Source organism: Strigops habroptila, chromosome 4, assembly GCF_004027225.2.
Source record: "Strigops habroptila isolate Jane chromosome 4, bStrHab1.2.pri, whole genome shotgun sequence".
NCBI lineage: Eukaryota > Metazoa > Chordata > Aves > Psittaciformes > Psittacidae > Strigops > Strigops habroptila.
This window is the reverse complement of record NC_046358.1, coordinates 37391757-37412712: the sequence shown is the minus strand read 5'-3', so window position 1 is coordinate 37412712 and position 20956 is coordinate 37391757. Positions and strand designations below refer to the sequence as shown.

The 20956-nt window shown below is 36.1% G+C and overlaps 1 protein-coding gene across 7 annotated transcripts in view; it reads left to right on the top strand.

Annotated features, from left to right (window-relative positions):
- MIPOL1 (mirror-image polydactyly 1) overlaps positions 1 to 20956 on the top strand; it is a 197177-nt gene that overhangs the window by 69796 nt on the left and 106425 nt on the right. For all 7 annotated transcript variants that reach the window (XM_030485266.1, XM_030485272.1, XM_030485265.1 and 4 more), the window contains 2 exons: positions 4869 to 4902; positions 5162 to 5332. In XM_030485266.1, coding sequence (XP_030341126.1) covers positions 4869 to 4902; positions 5162 to 5332 — 205 coding nt within the window. The remainder of the gene's footprint in view (positions 1 to 4868; positions 4903 to 5161; positions 5333 to 20956) is intronic.

The window sequence follows — 20956 nt, the reverse complement described above, 5'->3', positions numbered from 1 at the left end:
AAAATTAAAAATATAACCAAAAGCTTTGGTATTGATTTATTCAGGCATAAATAAGACAAATGCGACATTTCATAGGGATCTTTTGACAGAGAATACCAGAATGTCAGTCAGAAGTTGCAATGTATAGGAAATCAATCAAGCCTTTAAGCCCACTAGACATTTCCTTCAGTAAAATTTCTACTGACGAGGTGGGTGATGTAGTAAAAATATATGGATTTTTTTCTTATCTTCAGTGTAGGAGCAGTTTGTAAGGCAGTAAGGATATAATTAATACTTCATAGATTTTTATGTATGCCATGTTAACACAACAAAAATAGTCAATTTCATGTTAAACAAAACCGTTAAGTTAGGAGAGGAAGCTCAAGAACAGTTTCTTACTTTAGGATATAGGCAGCTCTGAAGCTACAGTTTACCTCTCCATGTAATTCTTCTCCATCCAAGTTGTGGTCATCTTGGCTACCATCTATGGTAGTCCTTCGAAGTCTAGAGGGGCTGAGAAATTTCTCCTATCTTTCTGCCAAAAGATATGCAAAGCAGATAGAGAAGTTTTTCATGGTAGGAGACTGTATAGGTGCAGTTGTTAGTTAATTAAATGGCAGGCAATTGTGTTTTAAATAATTGATTCTGCTAAGAACACTCTTTCCTCTTTATGGCAGAAAACCAGTCATCATCTTTGGACTGTTTTAGTAGGTAAGGCCAGAGAATGATATCTAAAAAAATTTCAATAATCTGCACATAGTTTGTGGACCATTACTCTGTGAAATTTACAAGTTGCTAGAGTTTTTCACAGCCTGCAAATATGATTCAGATTAGATTAGAAGCAGATTAGAAGATTCTATTCCCACAAGAATTAGTGCACAGTTTGTTAGAGTAAATGTCTCTACAGAGCCCATTATGGCATATGTGCATCTGAAATCTTGCTCTGTGCAGCAATCTCTGAGGAAATTACAAACGTGCTTTAAATTCCTATAAGAGGTGGCATAACCGTGAGCCTTAGTCTTCTCAATTTCTTCTGTCATTCTTCTAATTCTGTGTGCTCCAAGAGTAAAGAAAGCAAGAAAGTTTTGTATGGCCCCAAACATCAAATGAAACTGTGTAGAAGCTGTTAGCATGAATTCAAGATATTAATTATTAATTAATTATTCTGATTGATAGACCTAGTCAATGACTTTTGGTTTTCTGGAAGAAATCACAGGTTATTCAGTGTGTGAGAGGTGCATTGTTGCCTGTTCTGCTGTGGAATCCATAGACGCACATGTGGCAAGTCTTGACACACATGAATCACTTGTTTACCCCTCAACTCCTTCTGTCTGCTTCACTCACATACTGGAAGACCAACTCAGCTCTAAGCAGAAGGATGAGAAAAGAGAAGAAACTCAGTTTCTTTGAGAACATGCATTCTACCTTCACGAAAAGAACATCATTGCAGAAAGCACTGGGTACGCTGGCAGTGACAAAAAAAGTACTTGTTCCAAGGACAGGGTCAACAATTCCCCTGGCTGGCTGATAGCTTGTAACCAAGCTGTTGTATTTTATTGCTGTCACCTAGAGAATAGCAATTGTTGCTGTCATCCACTTGGGTGCTCTTTCTGATGCCTTATAGAGAGGACTCGCCATTCACAGTCTCAGAATTGGCATAGGAGATTTCCCTGTGGAGAACACCAACACAACGGGTAAAAATTACAATGGACTAACCAGGACACTAGACCTGGGACAAAACCAATTTAATTCAAAGGAATTGTCCTTGCCAGGCTGCATGTGTACTGTTCCAGTATTTTCCAGGGTCTCCTGTTCTGTATTACAGAGACTGAATTTGGGTGGCAATGGCAAGTTATTGGGAAGAGTCATGCCCAGGAAATGGCATTTCTTGCGGTCATTGCTGGTTTGTGGGGCAGTTGGGAGGGATTTTGATTTTTTTTTTTTTTTTTTTAAGAAAGTTATTTGCTGTTTTTGAAATTTTGGGGCATTATAGAGCCAAGAAGGCAGGATTGCCTCCATCATGCTCAGCTGCTTTTCTTCTTGTCTACTTGTTCCAAGTTTACAGGATGCTTATTCATGCAGCTGTATACCTTGTAAAAAAAAATGGTTGAGTGGAGCCAAGGTTCCTGCTGGAACATCAGCCTGACTCCAGCGCTCAGGCTTTTCAGAACATTGGGCATCTTTACTAACTGCGGTAATATCTCAGCTGAGGTGACAAGACATGCATTTCTATGTCTGCCTGGATGTCTGCCATTTTGCAATGGGAGGGGAAAGCCAGGACTGTGACAGAGAAGAGTCAAATTGAGGTGCTGCATTCTCAGAAGCAGAGTCAACCCCATGAGGAGATTACTTTTCTCAACCTCTTTGTTCTAAGTAGTGTATCGCTGTGGCTGAATGGAATTTTTTTTTAGTTCACCTTACCACTCCACTAATCCTTTGGAAGGAATAGAGGTGACAGGATGAGCCATGAAAGACTTGGTTTATTTTATTTAATTTTGGAGTTTCTTCTGGAATCTTGGAACTTCTCCGGCTACCACCCATAATATTTTCTGCTGGTGGTTCAAAAGGTTGTGTTCTCTGTCTTGGATGTGAAGCACATAGAGGTTTGGGTTTTTTTAAAGAGCATTGGCTACTTGTGCTGCACTCATCAAGTTTTAGAGCACAGGTCACTCCTTCCATCTGCTTTGGACTTATTCCAATCAGAGATCTTTACAAGAAGGCAGTATTGAACAGCCTGCCAACCTTTATCAAATGCTTTAATGCTTTCTTTAAATTAGCAGCTGGAGCAATTCTGTTGTCATTAATCAACAATAACAACCAAAATTCTTTCAGTCCTGTTGGCCCTAGGTGTTATTTTAGCAGAATGCATGTAGAAATGGGGGGCAAAGGAATTCTTGTTTACTACTGTTTAAAATCATGAGATCTAAGGGTTGCTTATTGCCTGTGCACAGCACAGGGAGAGGCAGCAGGGCAAATACACAGCTCCGGATGCTGCTTCTTAAAAAACGCTGTCGCCTAATGAGGTGTATGTATACGTACAGACAGATCCCTTCTGGCAGTAGTATGCTGAAGGGCTATACTTAATGGTAAAAGTTCCTGTTCTTTTTCTCAACCCCATTTCTCTCTAAGGTGTCTTGCTTATGCAGCCTGTTGGTCAGCTGGGTGATTTTGTTGACCCACACTTTTAGCAGGGTAGAAGTTCTCCGGAGAGGCCAGGTCAGTCCTGCCAATTTGCTTTGACAAATACCATTCCTTTCATTGTGAATACTAGCCAGAGATCCATTTTTAAGTCCCAAATGAAGTGGCACTTAGAGCAATGGAAAAACGTAAAGCAGGAACAAACTCTACAAGGAGCCAAGTCAAGGAGCCAGTTCTGAGAATTTGGTCTTATATGTTTGTTATTTTATGATTTGTGCTGTTTTATGAATACAAGTCAAACCCAGCAAAGGTTAGCTTTTATTTTGTTTAGTTCTGGTGCTGACTGTATATGTTGGAGTAGTTACTGCTTGTGAATTCCATATAAATATACCAGCTGTTGTACACTAGTAGTACATTCTGAAGTATTTATTTTTTATTTAAAGAATTAATTTCTGTACTGGTCTATTTACTATGCCTTATGTTGTGTTATCTGATAAAACTAATGCTTTAATGTAAAAGGTGATAGTGTGCTGTCAAGTCCTCTACAATGTTTGCTAGCTAGAATCTTGGCTTCAGAGCAGCACCTGTCATAGCACTGTCGAAAAAGTGTGTGTTGCTGTTTAGTAGATATTTAATGGCACTACGTCTGTCTTTTAAAATATCATATGCTAGTGACAGAACTACTTTTAGTAGGATTCACCATTAAGTAACTAGCAATGGAGCAGAAAGATAAGTTTTATATGCTCATTTTTCCAGAAAAGAGGTCTCTTCCATTTTAAAATACACATAAGTGTTTAAAATAATGTGTTGTCCATATAACTAACCTTGGGTAAAATAAAATGCATACTATGTCATTTATTAGATTTTTGTGCTGCCACTCACTGCTTTTGTATAGCCAGTGTTCAGGGCTGTATGACTAAATTCATATCATAGAATCATAGAATAGTAAGGGTTGGAAAGGACATTAAGATCATAGAATCATAGAATCATAGAATCGTAAGGGTTGGAAAGGACCTTAAGATCATCTAGTTCCAACCTCCCTGCCATGGGCAGGGACACCTTGCACTAAACCATGTGGTCCAAGGCTCTGTCCAACCTGGCCTTGTTCCATTGAAATAGAAAGGGAGGAAAGTGCAGAAGGGAGGGGTTTGTTCCAGAATTAAATAAGGGCCTTGGAGAGAATTGGCTTAGCTTGCTATTTTATGCAAGATATAAAATCAAAATATATCTAAGGAAACTTCAACTAGGTTTTTTTCCTCATTTTGGAAGAGAGAGGTGGAAAAAAGAATTACTTTAAAATGAAACAAACAAACAAACAAAACCCCAAAAAACACCCCACCCCAGAACTCTCCACAGAAGTCCTGTCCTGTTTCGTTTGGGGTGCAGCAAAAACAACAAAAATACAACGTGAGGTAAAAGTTGTAAGCCCAGAAATAAATACAATAAAAGCATCAGTCATTTCTATCGCTGGGGAACTTTCTTCATCTAAGCACATATGAACAATTGATCCTTGTAGTCATATATAGCAGTAAACATTAATAACTTAACAGTCTGAAGTCAGTGCCGAAGATATGGAGCATTATTGAAAGATGGAGTCGAGCAGGTGGCACTTTAATATGTTCAGTGTCATGGTTGACTCTAAAGACTAGTAGAATGAAATTACTTGAGGTTCTAAAGATTTAAAAAGCGAACTCATTTTGCTGCACTAAGGAAATGCTACTGATCAGGCTTTCTGTGTCCCTTTTTTCTAGGCTAGAAAATATTAACCCTGAGGAAAATGACATGGTAAGCCATTCTCTGAGGAGATTTCTTGATGTCAGTCTTATATCTTAGAGGCTTAAGTTCAATTGAGTGGGTTTCAAGAACTAAGATGTGGGAAAAAGAAGAATTGACACACTAATAATGTACATCTTTGCTGCAATATGAAAATTCAATAACTTCACTCAGTCAATTTACAATTCACATGTGCCTATTAATTAAAACCCTATATTAAATAAAATATATTAAAACTTCATGTCCGACTAACATATAATGCTGTTGGTAGACATTACAGGAATTACTGAACAGAATAAACAATGCAGACACAGGGATAGATATACTGAAGAATGGAGCTATAATTCTGAATCGAATACACAGGACCAAAGAACGTAAAAAGAAAATAATAGCTGAGGAAATGAATGCAGTAATAGAACAACGGGATGCTGCTTTGTATCAAGTAAGTCTCTACAAGCATAAAATCACTCAATACCACTTTTTTTTTTTTAATTTTTTTTTTTTTTTTTTTTTCTCTATTGAAAATCTCAAAGAGAGCCCTTGTGGTAAAGGGCTGATTAATGATTCACCTGAGCACTAGCTGTGTCCTGTTTTTTAAAGCAAAATAATTTTCAGTGGATTGATCAACCTAAAAAGCTATTAAGGGCTTAGTTTTGCAGTATGCTGTATTAATATAATGCACTGGGTAACAGTTAACTGGGACTCAAGGGTTTGTAAAGAGTTATATGTGGCAGAAATATGCATTAAAGGAAGATAATTGGTAACACATGCAACAATGCAAGCAATTCATCTCTTTGTTGCTTTACGTTAAGGAGAGAAAAACCAGCATGTGGTGCTTGACTCTCAAAGTCTTTACACTTCTGCTACGTGACTTGAAAAAACTTGAGGTCCTTTTTCTGCTCAGATGAATCATTCCCTGCAATTTCCTATTTTTACAGAAGAATATTGTCTTCATTCTCTTCACCATGCAGTCTTCTTGCTTTTCCCATCTCATGAAAATGTTTTTCTGTTGTGTTTCCCCATATACAGGCAAAGTTTTTTCTTGGATTTTGACCTAGATTTATAACTCAATAGACCAGGCTGTAGGGAGGACTGTCCAAGTAGGGGGGATGTCTCCTGGGAAAATGCAAGGATTTAGACTGGATGAAACTCCTGATGTGTTCATCCCAGGCAAGAAATTTCTTCTGACTCTTCCAATATTGAAAATTTAGATTTTTCACGTGAGTTACTAAAGTTTGCTCACATGTAACTAATTTCTATGAGATTTAAAGTCAGGTTTATGATCTTGAGTGGTATTGATTTAATTGTAGATTAATTGATTTAATTGATAAATTGTTGATTTAATTAATTAAAATGTAGATTTAATTTATACTGTATTGGGATGTCTCCTGGTAAGAGTCTTCTACACACCCTGTAATTTTCACTTTTTTGCAGTCGTTGTTTTTGCATTTTCCTTTGCTTTAACCTTGAAAGCCCCATCTGCCTGGTGCTTAAAATATGTTGTGTCTCTATCCAGTATGCCCTACAAAGGATGTTAATGTTGGAAGATGTTAATGGTGGAACTTTACTTTTTCAGTCTTCTTTCTTTTGCTTTTATAATGATGATGAGCTGCATAACTACTGGGAAACATCCAATAGTCCTGCCAAAAGTTTATGTTCTTTCTTCTTTACACAGGGCATTTGAAAAGTGAGCAGCTTATAATAGAAAAACTTTTAGCAAGAGAGAAAGATCTTTTGTTACTTTTATTCTTATTTTGTCAGGTTTCACTTCTTTGCTGAAGTGGACTTTCAGGCATACTTGGACCATAAAACTTCTGTGAATGTCAGAAGAATGTTGTTGTAGGGCATTTTAATATACATTTTAACTGAATTGATTTTTAAGCTGCCTGTTGAAGGAGTTATTTTTTCCAAGTGATCAGCTTGGGAATTTTTAAAGATAATTATTTTATGCAGTAATGGCTCAAGTGCCACAACTACCAAAGTCATCTTTAGGCCTGTCAGCAAAAAGCACTGGTAATGTTAAGTAGATAGTGCAGCTAAAAAAATAAATGAATAAAATAATAAATCTTCACTGAATGAAAATCTAAAGCTGTATTAAGCTGTACTACTGTGATACTGTTTGCAATTAATAATACCATTGATCATGTTTTGTGTTTTCACATATATGATGCTTTTATGGCTGTAAATCTTGAATCTAGAAACTAGGTCCTAGAAATTGAAGCTACCATTTCAACCTGCATTTCTCACTTGATGATTCCTTGGGAATTCATACCGTACTTGAATTATTAGTAGTCTTTTGTTAACATTGCAATAGCAGTAGTTATTACAGTGCTAACAGCAAGAACAATAGGAAAGGGATTCCTACATTAGACCACAAAGGGACTAAATATAATTCAGGGGATGTATATGCTTAGCATAACAAATGCAAATTATTGGAATTTAGATCTGAGGTTGCCTAAGGCATTCATAACATCTGCAAGTTAAAATCTTTCTTTTTGGTGGAGGTGACATTAAATATGAGAGAGGGATTGATGAGAACAGGCTGAGACAAAGCAGAAATAGAGTAAACCATTAGCATGATGTGGCTATCCTCTGGAAAAGGTAAGCAAGAAACAATAGTAAGAATTTTCTGAGTAAGAAACAATAACACAAAAGCCCTCACTGCTTGAACACATTTCTTTGATTTCAAGTAAGGAATAGGTTACATTCCTAGAGAATGGACACTGTAAACTGTGCATTTCCTATGACCAGGTAAACACAAATTACTTTCAACTAGTCTTTGAAAGTGTTTTAGTTTGTTGGTTTTTTTGGTTTTTTGTGTTTTTTTGGGTTTTTTTGGTTTTTTGTTTGGTTTTTTTTTGTTTTGGAATACTTTTTCTGGTAGTTATACTATTAAATTATATTTAAGCGGGCTGCTTTGCAGCATACTTGACAATAGTTAGCTAGTTGTGGTTCTTCTATTTGAATTTTACTTAACTAATTTTTTTATTCTTCAAAAAATGAAGAGCACTGTCCATGTCATGGAAAGGTCATTAAAATATTGGGGCTTTTTTTTAAGCTGTAACACCTAAAAGCCTCTGCATACTTTTTTGAGATTTCAAATGTGAACGTTACTTCTTACTAGGAAGCAGATAGAGGCACTTCTTTCACTGTATTGAGCTGTGCATGTGTATGTAATCTTAGATCATTCACTAGATTGCTGAGCAAATATGCAAACTACTTTTTGTATGTGTGAAAACAAATAAAATGGTATAAACTCAAATATTTGATACTACTTTTAGTATGTATTTTCAAGTGAATAAAAAACAAACAACTAAAGCGTGGCTAAACATTGACATCCATCTTCTCCTGTACCAACCCCCTTAAAAAAACAAACTCAACTGTTTGGTTGTATTTGCTAAGATATGTTTGTTAGTTAACAGATATTGTGTTATACTGGGGAACCTGAACCTGTTTAATGACCGATCCTCTGAAAGGAAAATGGAGAAAGATGCTGGCTGTCATGAAAACTGAAACATCAGTTTCTTGTTTGTAATGTTCAATTTTGTCTTAACCCATTCAAGGAAAAAATTAGTTGTCCAGTTTGTTGTGCTACAGTTCTGCCTTTCTTAAAAAATTTTTCTTGCTTGAGTAACTCAATTAGTGACAGACATTTAGTAAAGATTACATATGGCATAGTCACATTGTGTGATCTTCATAAAATACTTTTAAAGAAGTGGTTTCCAGCAGGAGGCAATACAGTGCAATGTCTCAACCACATCACACCTTGTGGGCAGGAATGTTAATACGATTACAGGGTTGGCAGCTGAAGCTGAGGTCTTGAGTAAGTCATTACAATTACTTTTCTTCTGGTTTAGAGAAGAGAACCTTTTAATTGGTACAACTTGACGGAAGTGATTATTTAAAGCTAAATAAAAGATGGCTCATAGTCCAGGAGATTGCGTTCGATATAGTTTCAGTCCTAACTTTCGTTCTGTAAATGTTTTGTGTTTGAGGGGGTGGGGGTGATGGGGAGTAGTGGGTTTGTTTTCTCTTGGGGGGAGGGATTTTTTTGCTTCTTTGTTGTGGTTTTGTTTTGTTTTGTTTGTTTGGTTGGTTGGTTTTTTTTGGTTAGTTGGTTGGGGTTTTTTTGTGGGTTTTTTTGTTTTTGTTTTTTTATTGGGAACAGTCAGTTCTATACAGAGTTTTAAATATTAATGGTGTAAAATTTGTTGTTAAGGAAAAACAGTGGTTTCATGGCTGGCAAAGTACCATCTGTAATACACTGATCTTGAAGCAATAACATAACTGGCAAGCAAACCTGGTTTTACAGCTTTGAATAGCTTGATCACATCCTGCTGTGCAGGAACATGCTTATGACTGTTCATGTAAAAAGTTGGCATGCACCCAGCTGCTCATCTGAAGCAAGTTTTAAGTACCTTTCTCCATTTTGAGGCACTGTTTGGCAGCAGGCAGCACTTTATCATCATTGAAAACAAAGATGAGAAGTGCTATGCTTGACGGCCCATCATTATCAGTTTCGACTAATGACTAATAACTGATAAATGTCTGTGCTTACAACAAGCCAGCTTCTTGCTGACTTCTTTTTTTTTTTTTATGTTCTGTTCAAGCAGTTTTCCTCCTTTTACACCAAATAAGGCGTAAAGCTCTGTGTTATCTGTGATTCATAGAGCATTAGAGCATTCTCAGCACACGAGTGAACAGGTCTTACTGAACTAATAAACCCAAGAGCTGTATGAAGTGTAAAAACAATAAAAGTACATGTAAATGGAAAAAAAAAATTACTTACAGATCTTGTGCCCTGAACTGGGGAATACTCAGGTGACAGATTACAGTGCCTCATGATTCTCTTAACTTAGAATAAAGGTAATTTTCAACCTTTTCAACCCAAACCACAGTTTGGGATGTTATTTTTCGTAATTTGAATTAGCAGTTCGGTTTTAAACTCTGTGTTTTGGTACTCCTTGACCTTCCTGGTTAGGGTTACCAATCGAGTTCTTGGTTGGCAGAAGCACATTTGATAGTGTTCTCCTAGGTGCTCTGCCAGCCTGCTTCCCCTCTTACCTTTTCCATTTTGCCACTGATATTTGGGAACAGGAGAAAAAAAGATAGGACACTGTCTTCACAGTTGTTTGTGAACCAGGCAGCTGCTGTAGGGTACTGGTTGTTTTGGTCATGGGATTATGTGAAGAGGGAAGTGCAGGTAAAAGGGATGTTTATTGTAATCTGAGGATCCATGAACCATGCTTGTTCACTCTTATGGCTGGTTTCTTTTGCGCAGGCAAGAGCAAGTTCCTGATGCCTGCATTTGCATCAGGAACTTTTCTCTGAGACGTAACGGATGAATGGGCATAGGGAAATTACTTGCCAGCAAGATGGTTAAACAGAGAGAGATGAGCTTTCTGCAAGATGTCCCTTTAGCCCTGCAAATTTAGTCCAAGTCCTGAGAGAAAGCAATAGGGATAAGGAATAAAATATAGACTAAATTAAAATATAAATAAATTGCGATTTAACATTTAAAGTTGCTCTGTGACTGCAGGGAGAAAAGAAACATAAGTCAAAAAAATGGTGGTTGGTTTTATTGGTATTCACATCAGTGACCTGAGGTAAACCTCACAGACATCTCTTCCTTGGAGGTGATTCTGAGTAAAAGGTATCCTAGAAAAAGATCACAAAAAGCCAAGTTGTACAAGCAGTTGTGATTAGCAATATTGGTTTTCCATTTGATTTTGTTGCACTGGAATGGTCCTTTATAATGCCACATTTCATTTCCTGTGTACCTAAATAAAGATAATCCTTTGAAAATTTTAATAAATCGGTGGTTTAGGAAGTCCATGTCCTGAACATGGTTAAATCCATGTTTTCTTCACTGCTTCTCAGAATAACCCAAGTGAATCTCACTGTTTACACAATTTTCAAAGCTCCAGATCCAGTAAGTGCTGTAGTTGGGAGGCATGGAATAAAACCTTTCAGAATGATGCCAAAGAGCATCAAGAATCTTTTGCATCTCACAGAAGGGCAGGTTCTTACCTTCTTGCCTCCTTACTTCTTTTAAAAGCAAACCCAGCTTGAAAAATTATAATTCATTAGTTTCTGGAATGATTAGGTATGTCCTGACTCTCTACCTCGGATATATTGGATTATGAATATTTTCTAGGGGAATACTCTGTTAAATATTCGGCTGCATTCAGAAGATGTGTGAAGTAATTTTTTCTTCTGAAATAGAAATTTTATTCCACTGGAAACTAAAATAGAGAGGAAACTGGCAAAAAAAAAATCCTCTTGATGTCTTGGGTTGGGTTTTCTGATTTGTGTAGGATGTTCCCCAAAAGAATAACACCTGTTTAACCTTATGGGCCCATGTTTGCTTTGATCACTGAGAGTTACATTAACTCTCACATCTCATGACATTAAGAAAGCTGAGGACAGGTGAGATGTTCAGACAGGCTTATAGGAAAAGATGTGGGGACATTATACATATGTATCTGTAGTGTCAGATGGTCTCTGGCATTGATGTAGCAGAGGTGGTGATTTCTTTGTGGCAGGTATCTGTTAGAAGGGCATGAAACTCCCTTTGATTTCATTGGAGTCAGAACTTCAGTAGTGAAACTGAGAACTTTGCAGCTTATTCCTGTTTGACTTAAGGTTTTGATTGCATGAGGTCTCGTAGTTTTTGCGTTAATGCTTCTCACAGCTGGAAGTGCAGGTCAGCTGGTACGTCATTAGTGGGAGGGAGAGGAGGATCTGAAGGGAATTACCCCAACGAGCTCTTCTACTGAACTTTTGTACTTAGTCCATGAATGCTAAGTATGAGTAAATATGTAAATGTTAATGCAATGTTTCCTTGAAGAGAGGGATTACAGTTTGTCTTTTTGAACTTCTGAAGCAAATTTTTAATTGATACTACATTTCTTCTTTTTACTGTCATAACGTTTTGGCTGAATGATGCCCTGAAACACATCATTGTTTGCATTGTTAAATCACCTGTTGTTCCTCTGCAAACAATGTGTTGTGCAGAATTCAGGAAACACATGTCTGCATAGTATTTGAGGGCATGATCAAGCTTTGTGTCTTTAATTGTAAACTTTAATGAATTTCCAGTCAAGCATGCATCTTCCCTTCAGTACCTAGAAACTCCTCACCTCTTCGAAAATGACAGTAAATTTGCATGCAAGCTTGTTTGATTAATTGCTATTTGACTCATCTATCATGGTGCTAAGCTCTAGGTTCACACAGCTTAGACTTCCAAACCATTTCTAGAATTAATTTAAATATTTAATGCAAAAACCCTAGGATGAAAGAGAGGAAAATTGCTTTGTATGCTTATTGATTGCCTGTTTCACTAGCAACAACCATAGAGGAAATTTCCAATGTGACACAAGCAGAATTCAAATAGTACTCGCTCTGAAGAGGAGACTGGATCACTGTGCTTGAAATAAGTTCTATAGGTACCAGAACTATTGTAGAGGTACCTGAAGTAAGTTTTTTTGGTACTTAACACTTCACAGTTTCAAGTTAGGTACTGAATGTTAAATCACATTTCAGTTTGTTTACCTGCTGGATAAAACGTTTCTGATTTTCTTTAATTTGACAAAAAAAAGACAAATCTTTTTGCAAACATTCTTTGTTATTTTGGATAGCTGGATGACTTTGCACAAAACTTCTTTTGATAGGTAACAAAAAAGATTTTTGTGTTTCATATTTAATGTGGTGTCTGACAAGGTTAATATGTCTGACTTGAGTGTTCATTCCCCTCCTTGCTTTTACCCACTTACTACTTCTTGAATGTTCACAGTTACAACTTTGTGGTTGATGATGTCTATATTAGCAAGAAGTGTGAACAAATAGGAATGGATCTGGAGTAGGAAATAGTTCGCAGCATCTGACACCCAAACTAACATGTTTCAGGGGGCGGGTGAGTGTTGCATTTTGCGGGATCTTGTTTGCTTCTTACATTGGAGTATGATAGTTGAGTCCTATGAGCTGAATACTCATTTGTGTCAATATGCACTAGGTGCATTCCTAGTAGAGACAGGTGAGAAAAATTACAAACTGCTCCCCCAATCTCCAATGCAAAGTAGTATGCAAATTGTTTCTTCGGTGAAAATTTCTCAGTCATTGAGAATTTTAGATAAAAGTTCAAAGCTTCATTATGTGTAAGTATAGAAATTGAAAAAATCCATTTAATCCAATAATAAGTTAAAAAGTAGTTATGTTATAGCTCTGCAAGTGTATTAGATGAAATTAAGGATAAAAATGAGATGACTTCAAGAAGGAGAGTCAGATTTATTAAAAAAAAAAAAAAAAAGAGAAACAGCTAAGGGGAAGTGCAAGCTATCAGTGTTCTTGGAGGAAGCATTCCGGTGCATTTGTATTCAACCTTTTTTACTCTGAAAATTATTAGACTACTTTATATGCAGACTTTTCAGCTGAAGATTTTGGACCTGTCCACAAGACATAAATGAACTTGGTTCCTTCAAGGAAAAATAGGTTTCAATCTAGTAGCATAGATAACAAAAAATGATACACGGAATGTAAAGTTTAGATTTAATTGGGCAGTGGAGATATCTTCAAATATTAGCCAAACTACGTTGCTGATCATGCCACTACCATGACATTAGTAGTTGACTAAGAATATTGTGGGATATGGAGCTGAAAAGAATTAATAGAACTGCTTTTTGTTGACTTCCCCCTGTGCCCCTTCCCCCCATCCCCCAGAGTCCCTAAAGCGAAATATTGACCTCTCTTCTAGCATTGCAGTACCCTTCACAGTCATCTTTATGATTCAACATGTGTGTTAAGTGGTAAAGACAGGTGGTGAGTAAGGAAGTTTAGGTCTGGCAGTAACAGGATGTAAGGGAAAAGTAATGATGATAAGCTGATTACTCATATTCAACAGAGCAGTAGATGATTGTGACTGAAATGTAGGACTTAATATTTTTATAACTTCAATTTCTTTCTAGCTTTTAATCGGTTTCAAATGAACAGGTAACAATTACCACAGCAGCAATTTTCTCTTTTGCTTTTGTTTGGACATTGTGACCTTTTTTTTTTTTTTTTGGCTATGAAGCCATTAATCAATATCAAGGCATCAGGCTTGATGAAGCTATTTTACATATCCTAGTCTAAAGTGTGGCTCTAGCAAAAAAAAGTGGAATAAGAAAATCTATCAATATTCTTTTTATGAAAGATTTCACAATAGCATTAACTTATCTATGTCTCACTCACCAAATATGCCTACATTTGTTTGTTGTATGGCTTTACTGTTCCGTGCTTTAGATGGTATCTAGGATTTACCCTCTTTTCCATGTTCTGTTTATTCACTGCTAATTATTTTTCAAGCTGAGTTGCTTGAGAACAAGAAAAATTTAGCTTCCACTACCCTCTATTCCAAATGAAGGGCAGGCTTTCCTTTTGAGTGTAGTCTGCATATGATAGTAAGATGCTCTTGTCAGGAAATTTTTTAATGCTTTCTGGTGTTCATGTTTTGTTGTCAGTCTTTCCAGTTGTGTTTTTAATCTATTGTTGAGTATGCTTTGGGTATACACAAAATCAGCACAAAATATTGTATTCCGATTTATAGTTTACTATTGTATCAAAAATACTTTATAAAATGACACAATTCAAACATGTAGAAATACTTAAAGACCCTTAAGTAGCTGTGATGGTGTAAAAAGTATCATACTTTTAGCTGTAACAAAAAAAAAATAAACTGGATGAAGAACAGTTTTAAATCTTAAAAGTATGACAACTTTTTGCAATTCTGGAGTTATCAGAAATAGAGAACAAGTGGCTAACTATGGGATATTTCATTGGTGTAATGTGCTGGTACTTCTGATGTATACTTTGTATTTTTGATAACACAGAAGTGATAGCTATCTCTTGAGAATGAGGGGATTTTTAACATTACCTCTAGTTCATGAGTTAGTAGCTATAAACATGTAAATCTACTAGCCATAGTTCTGCTGCAGTTACTGGTCATCTTTCAGTTATGCTAAGTTGCTTATTTCTTAATTAACAGTAACATGTTTCCCTGCTATCTGCAGAAATATTACCAAAGTTTAGATAAGACCCCAAGAAACAGAATAAATCTCTGTATAAGAAGAATGACTATGAGCACTTTGCTCCTAGTTATCTCATGAGATGACTTGTCACCAATAGGTAAGATTTCCTTTCAAGTCATGTTGTAATCATGATGAGGAATTTCATACCTCAGAGAAACTGTTTTACAGATCCCAGCAAAGTTAGGAAACAATAGATTTCACTTGGTTTTGCCTGAAAGGGCTCTACTGGATTGTGTTCAGGACAGGAGTGAACACCAGCCCTCTCTGTGACTTTACCTCCATCTTCTGTAACTTTGAGACAGAGTATTCTTTCTCAATCTGCAAGCATTTTTTCAGTCTCGTTACTTGAGCTTCTGTTCACAATCAAAATGTTAGGTCGTTAAAGAAATCTCAGTCTACAAAACTAGTCTTGAAAATCTTACTGTGAAAATGAAAGCATCCAGTACCAGCCTCCCAGAAGAAACAGCAAAATCCTTATTAATCCCTTGTGCTGAATAGTGATATCGGCATGCTTTCTACTATAGGGTTGGCCAGCAGCTGTGGGTCTCATTACATGTTCTCTTTATGTCATGTGTGTTGTCTACTATGGTATCCAAATACTTCTCAGCAGTAGTCATGCATTTTACCCCTTTTGTTTATTTTAGCAGGAAGGCCCATCACTCTGTTTTTAGAATTTGTCATAACATTCTTCTATCTCTGTGTTTTTCTTAATTTTTTACTGCTTAGGGTGTCCTACCCTCTACAAATGAGGGATGGAATTGCCAGGAAGCTTTGAGTTGGATGAAAGCAATGTTGGTAATTGCATATGTCAAAGGCAGCTGATTTTAGGTTTAAGCATTTCTGCTTTTTGGTAGCATATTGGAAAGCTTTTATGTGGCTGTTAAATCAAAGCTGCATGGTCAATCCTCTTGAAAAGTGTGCATCTATTCGGGTAGCTAGTCACATTGATCCTTGTAGAACACTTAAGCTAAAACTGAATTTTGTTACAGAGGTAAAATCTTCAGATTCAACCACTACTTAATATTTGAAAAGTCTTATTCATGTACCAAATCATACAGACATTTCTCAGTATTATTGACGCTGAGCAGCACATAATTTCTAAATGTGTGGTTTTGCTTTAGTTTTGCAGAGCTTTTGTTTACTTTCTTAAACATTTCTTTATGGGATGTCTTTGTCTTCTATTTATGATTCATTTTAAGCGTGTGCAAAGCTGATTCAAAAAGGAGTCTGAAATATAAATTTATAATTCAAAATATAAAATCTGTTACCTAGATCTCTGTATTGGTGAGAAAGAAAGTGATTCTATAGTAACATTTGAAGTTTTATAATTACTTAGTCCATTTTCACACTTTTTTGCAGACTTTTAAAACACTGATGTTAATACTACTTTCAAATAGTTGTGATTTTAGTATTGAAGTTTCCTAGAAAAGCATGTTGCTTCCATATAGAAAGAACAAATACTACTGATTCAGGTAATTTATTCAAAAAGTGTTTCTCATCCTGACATACCTGTAGAGCTTTCACCTACCTTGTTAGCTGTTTTGGCGGGGGGAGGGGGAATTGTTTGATTATTTTGTTTGTTTGTTTGTTTTATTTTGTTTTAATCTCTAGTTTAAAGTAGCTTTTATTACACATTAAAGAAGTTTGGGAGAACACATTCCAAAACAAGAAATTGAAGAACTGCCTTTTAAGCAAATGATGGCTCAATTGAGAGTACAATATTTATCAGGACAAACAGATAGTGAGTACTACTAGGAACACTTGCAATCCCATGATTACAGTATCTGAAAAAGAGGTTTAAAACTGTGGCATCTATACAGTGATCCATGATACTGTTTTCTTGAATAATGTGATATTTAAAAATGGACCAGAAGTATTCCTGTGCTTTTGTGCAGTAAATGCCAACTTAACGTTTAGGCAATACTCTTGTTTGCATATGGATTTTAAGAAAATCCATTGAAGATTATTTAAAAACCAGCTCATTAAAATGACAGACTGTTTACCAGATTTTGTTTTCTTGTCAACTAATATTGGTTACATTCAATTAAACAATGTTACACTTTCTAAAAACATACCTCTGTCAGCAGCTGAGTGCCTTGCATATCTGAGAATCAGATTCCTAATTTCTAGATCTAGTTGGAAGATCATGCTGTGAATGTTCCTCTAAAATTTCTTTTCATACGCCTTTCACAACTTCACTACCTCCATTCTACTATATATATTTTTTGAGTACCAACGCTGTGGATTATTAATAGGGGGTGGAGGAAAGGCTTTAAACAAAAGCAATTGTCAGCTATCTGTCATGGTGTGTTATGTCAGATGTTTGACAAGCTGCCTCTTGGCCACAGGCCATCTAGTTGTAATGGAACTGACTGCTCTTCTGAGGAGCCAGCAAAGCATGACCATGGAAAGCAATAGCTCTGTATCATTTGGTCAAGTCAGTAAAGCAAAAGCTTGGAGTGTAGTAATCCCTGTTCTGACATGATCTCGTCAGTTGATTAAGCTTCTTAGACTTTCTGTGCTAATTTCCCATCCATAAAACAAGACATTCCTATTTACTAACTTTAGGTGTTGGAAAAAGTGATTAGTCGATGTTTATCAGGAGTTATCCCCAAACACAAGTAAAAAAGAGTTACTGAGAAGAATCACATAATAAAGAGAATGTTTATGGGAATGAGATGAATCAAAAATGTAGAGAAAAATGAGACAGTGCAGTGGAATGGACCTCACAGGTGAAGATGAGGTTTGAGGCAGTATGTGTACATTCTGACATGCAAAAGAAAGGAGGAAAGATGCTGCATTTGAAGGAGAGGGAGACTAAAGAAACTGGAGAGAGAAGACTTGTGTTTCCTCCTTTCAGCAATGAAGTAGGAGAAATAAAAAAGTAAAATAGCTAGGAGAAAATAAAGTTTATGGCTTTCTGAAATTTGTGGTTGTTCCTTTTATTAGGAATGCATAGTCTTTTATTAGTCCTTTCACAGTCTCCCTCATTAGAGATATTCAAAAACCATCTAAACGTGGTCCTAGGCAACTGGATTTTGGTAGCCCTGCTTGAGCAGGAGGATTGGGAAAGATAACCTCCAGAGATCTCTTCCAACTTCAAACATTCTGTGATTATATTTCCATGTTAGAAAGAACGTGTGTAGGATCTATAAATCTTTAGGAAGAAATGTGATCGGTTTTTGAGCCCATGTGATGAAGAGGTGGCTGGCTGCTGAGGAATCTGTCCCTATCTTACTGAAGACAAAAACTCAGTGATATATTAGGTTATCTGCACTTACTAAGAAAGACTGCAGTAGCCCATTTCAAAATATTACAGCTTGATGTGCCAACATATCACACAGTAGTCAGAACTGGAGTTTGGAATGACCAAAGCTGCCTTGCAATATAGTGTGTAAATGACTGTGTAGGAGTTGCATTGATTTGGAAAATGGATACTAAGACCACGAGTAAAAGAAGATGAGAATAATATTTTAATATTCATCTGCTCTGACTGGCTTCTTTGGGACCCTTTTTGCAGTACTTACTACTCAAACAGGATAGAAATTATTTCAGGCAGTCAATAGGGTATTTCAATCCTGGTTCCCTCGTAAGTAGTGTGCTAAAACATGCCCTGCTTTAATGGCAAATTTATTCCAAGACAACTTTGCTGTTGTGTAATTTTATTCTTTAAATGTTTTTAAAGATATTGAGGTTACTTGCTCTGAATTATTTCCTATGCAGAAGTTTCTACCTTGAAATCGTTTCTTGAATCTGTATGGTGGTATTGTTGCCATGCACTAAAACTGATCCTATTTTTAAGTATTATTGTACTTACAGACCTTTATTGAGTGATTTAGAATTTAGCTAATAAAGATTTACTTTTTTTTTTGCGTTGCTTTTAAAAGAGATTCTTGACTCTTGAATGATCTTTTCCTCTTATGATAAAATTTTAATTAGTATTTTCCATTTGCTGAATTATTTGAGAATACTAGTAATTTCCATTGCTTTTGAATACAGCACACTGACATGCAAGCTATATGAAGTTCATTGCAGTGTGCCAATTTCTAGTGTTTCAACAAGTCTGCAGTGGTGGGGGGTGTGTGTGAGCAGGCATACTAACCTTGCATACTACTCATCAGCTTACATGCTTAGTTTATTCATTATTTATTAGACTTATAGGCATGAAATTAAAAAATTGAATTAATAATGTGACTTCCATGTAAAACAGAAGTCACTTATATTTGACAGGCAATTAGGAAAAAAACCACCAACACTCTTAGGTTAGTTGAATGCATTTTGCTTAATTTCAGAGTTAGTACAGCCTCATGAATAGATGTTTGACTCCAGGTTACTGGGTTTGTATTCTGATTAGAAATGACTGTAAAGAATGGCTCAGAGGTGAGGTGAGATTAGTAATTTTTGTGCAATGGATATAGGAAACTGAAGGCAGCTTAGTTTTGTGGCTTCGGCAGCTCCTGCTGTTAAATTTCCCCTGCAGATCATGAGTCTGTCAGCAACCCCCTGTTAGCAGAGCTGTGATAGCCTAGTGGCACAGCCAGCACAAGAACCCTGCCGAGTGACCTGTGAATCACATATAGCTCAAGAACATCATGTTTTCCTTTCTCTTCTTCTTGCACATTTTTATAATGAGTGTCATTGATTAGGAAAGTCTGTGTGTGCCTGAGCTCTTTAAGAAGTAGATCAAGCTTGTCTTGATCTTTGAAATGTCATCACTGAAAGGGAGTGTAAGAATATATAGTGAATGGAGTTGGGTGAGTGAGTGTCAGAGGGCTACTTGTTGCTGTTGAATAACTGCATATGTAAGGATGGTTAACATGAAGAGTGGAAATAGTTAAACTGAATTTTCTGAATGTCTTTCCATGCACTTACATTCCTTTAACTGTTCAAATGAAAATAAATGAAAGCTTGTTTTGCTGCATTTTGAAACGTTCAGAAATAGAAAGGGAAAGGAATGGTAGGAGGTAACCAAGTCCTGTATATAGCATATTATCTGCCTTAATAATGCGGGTTGTAACCGGCTCCTAGTGACAAGGAAGACAAAACTGTTTCATTTTTATTTTGATGCATTTCTTTTTGTGGCTTCAGATGGAGCAAGACACCATTGCACTGCTGCTGTGAGAAAAGAGGTGTTTACATTTAAGTGTTTCTCTTACTAATAGAATATAACATTTTAAAAATGCATATGTTTCTGAGGCCTGAGCTCTACAAAAACACTTCTCTTTCTTGAAATCCCAGTGGTTCTAAGATGCTGGGCATTGTATAAATAATCATTTAAACACATTTGCTATTGATTTGCCAAAACTTTAAAGAAAAGTATTTTCTTTCATTGGTTAGAAAGCCTTAATTCAAAATTATAATTTAATGGAAAAATCCTTCTAGTGAGTATTATGTAGAACTCATTTATTTCTTTTTTTCTTTTAAAATTACTATTTTAGAAGAAAAAAAGATAAAATGTATTTATATAAATATAAGTGCTTCCAAACATCTGCAGTTCAAAGTACATAATTCACAGTGACACCAAAGGTTGGTTTGTGTTTTGACTGGATAACTTTGGTATTATTTTTGTCTGCAAAGGAAAGAGTTGTGCAGCATCCAAGTGGTGCAAGATGTTTGCCTCTCCAGAAGTCCTGATGAATTTGGGACAAGGGGCAGATTGTTCAAAAAAAAAAAAAAAAAAAATAAGAAATGTATATTGAGGGGAGAAGGAGAGAAGGAGTGTTGAACTGAGAGCACTTGCATTCCATTTCAGCTTGGAGCTATTATAAATAAACTAAGAAAAAGTAAAAAAAGTAATAAACTAAGAAAAAAATCAGCTGAATTGTTTTTGTTTGCTGCACATGATTGTTTATTGTATTTATATTTTTAAGTCATCACCTGTAGAAATATAACAGGTAAAAAAGTAGCTATGTTTCTTCACCCTTTTCATGTTTGGTGTCTAGAATAATTATTTGTACTTCCATTGTTCATTGCAGTGAATATATGTTAACTAGTTTCAAAAT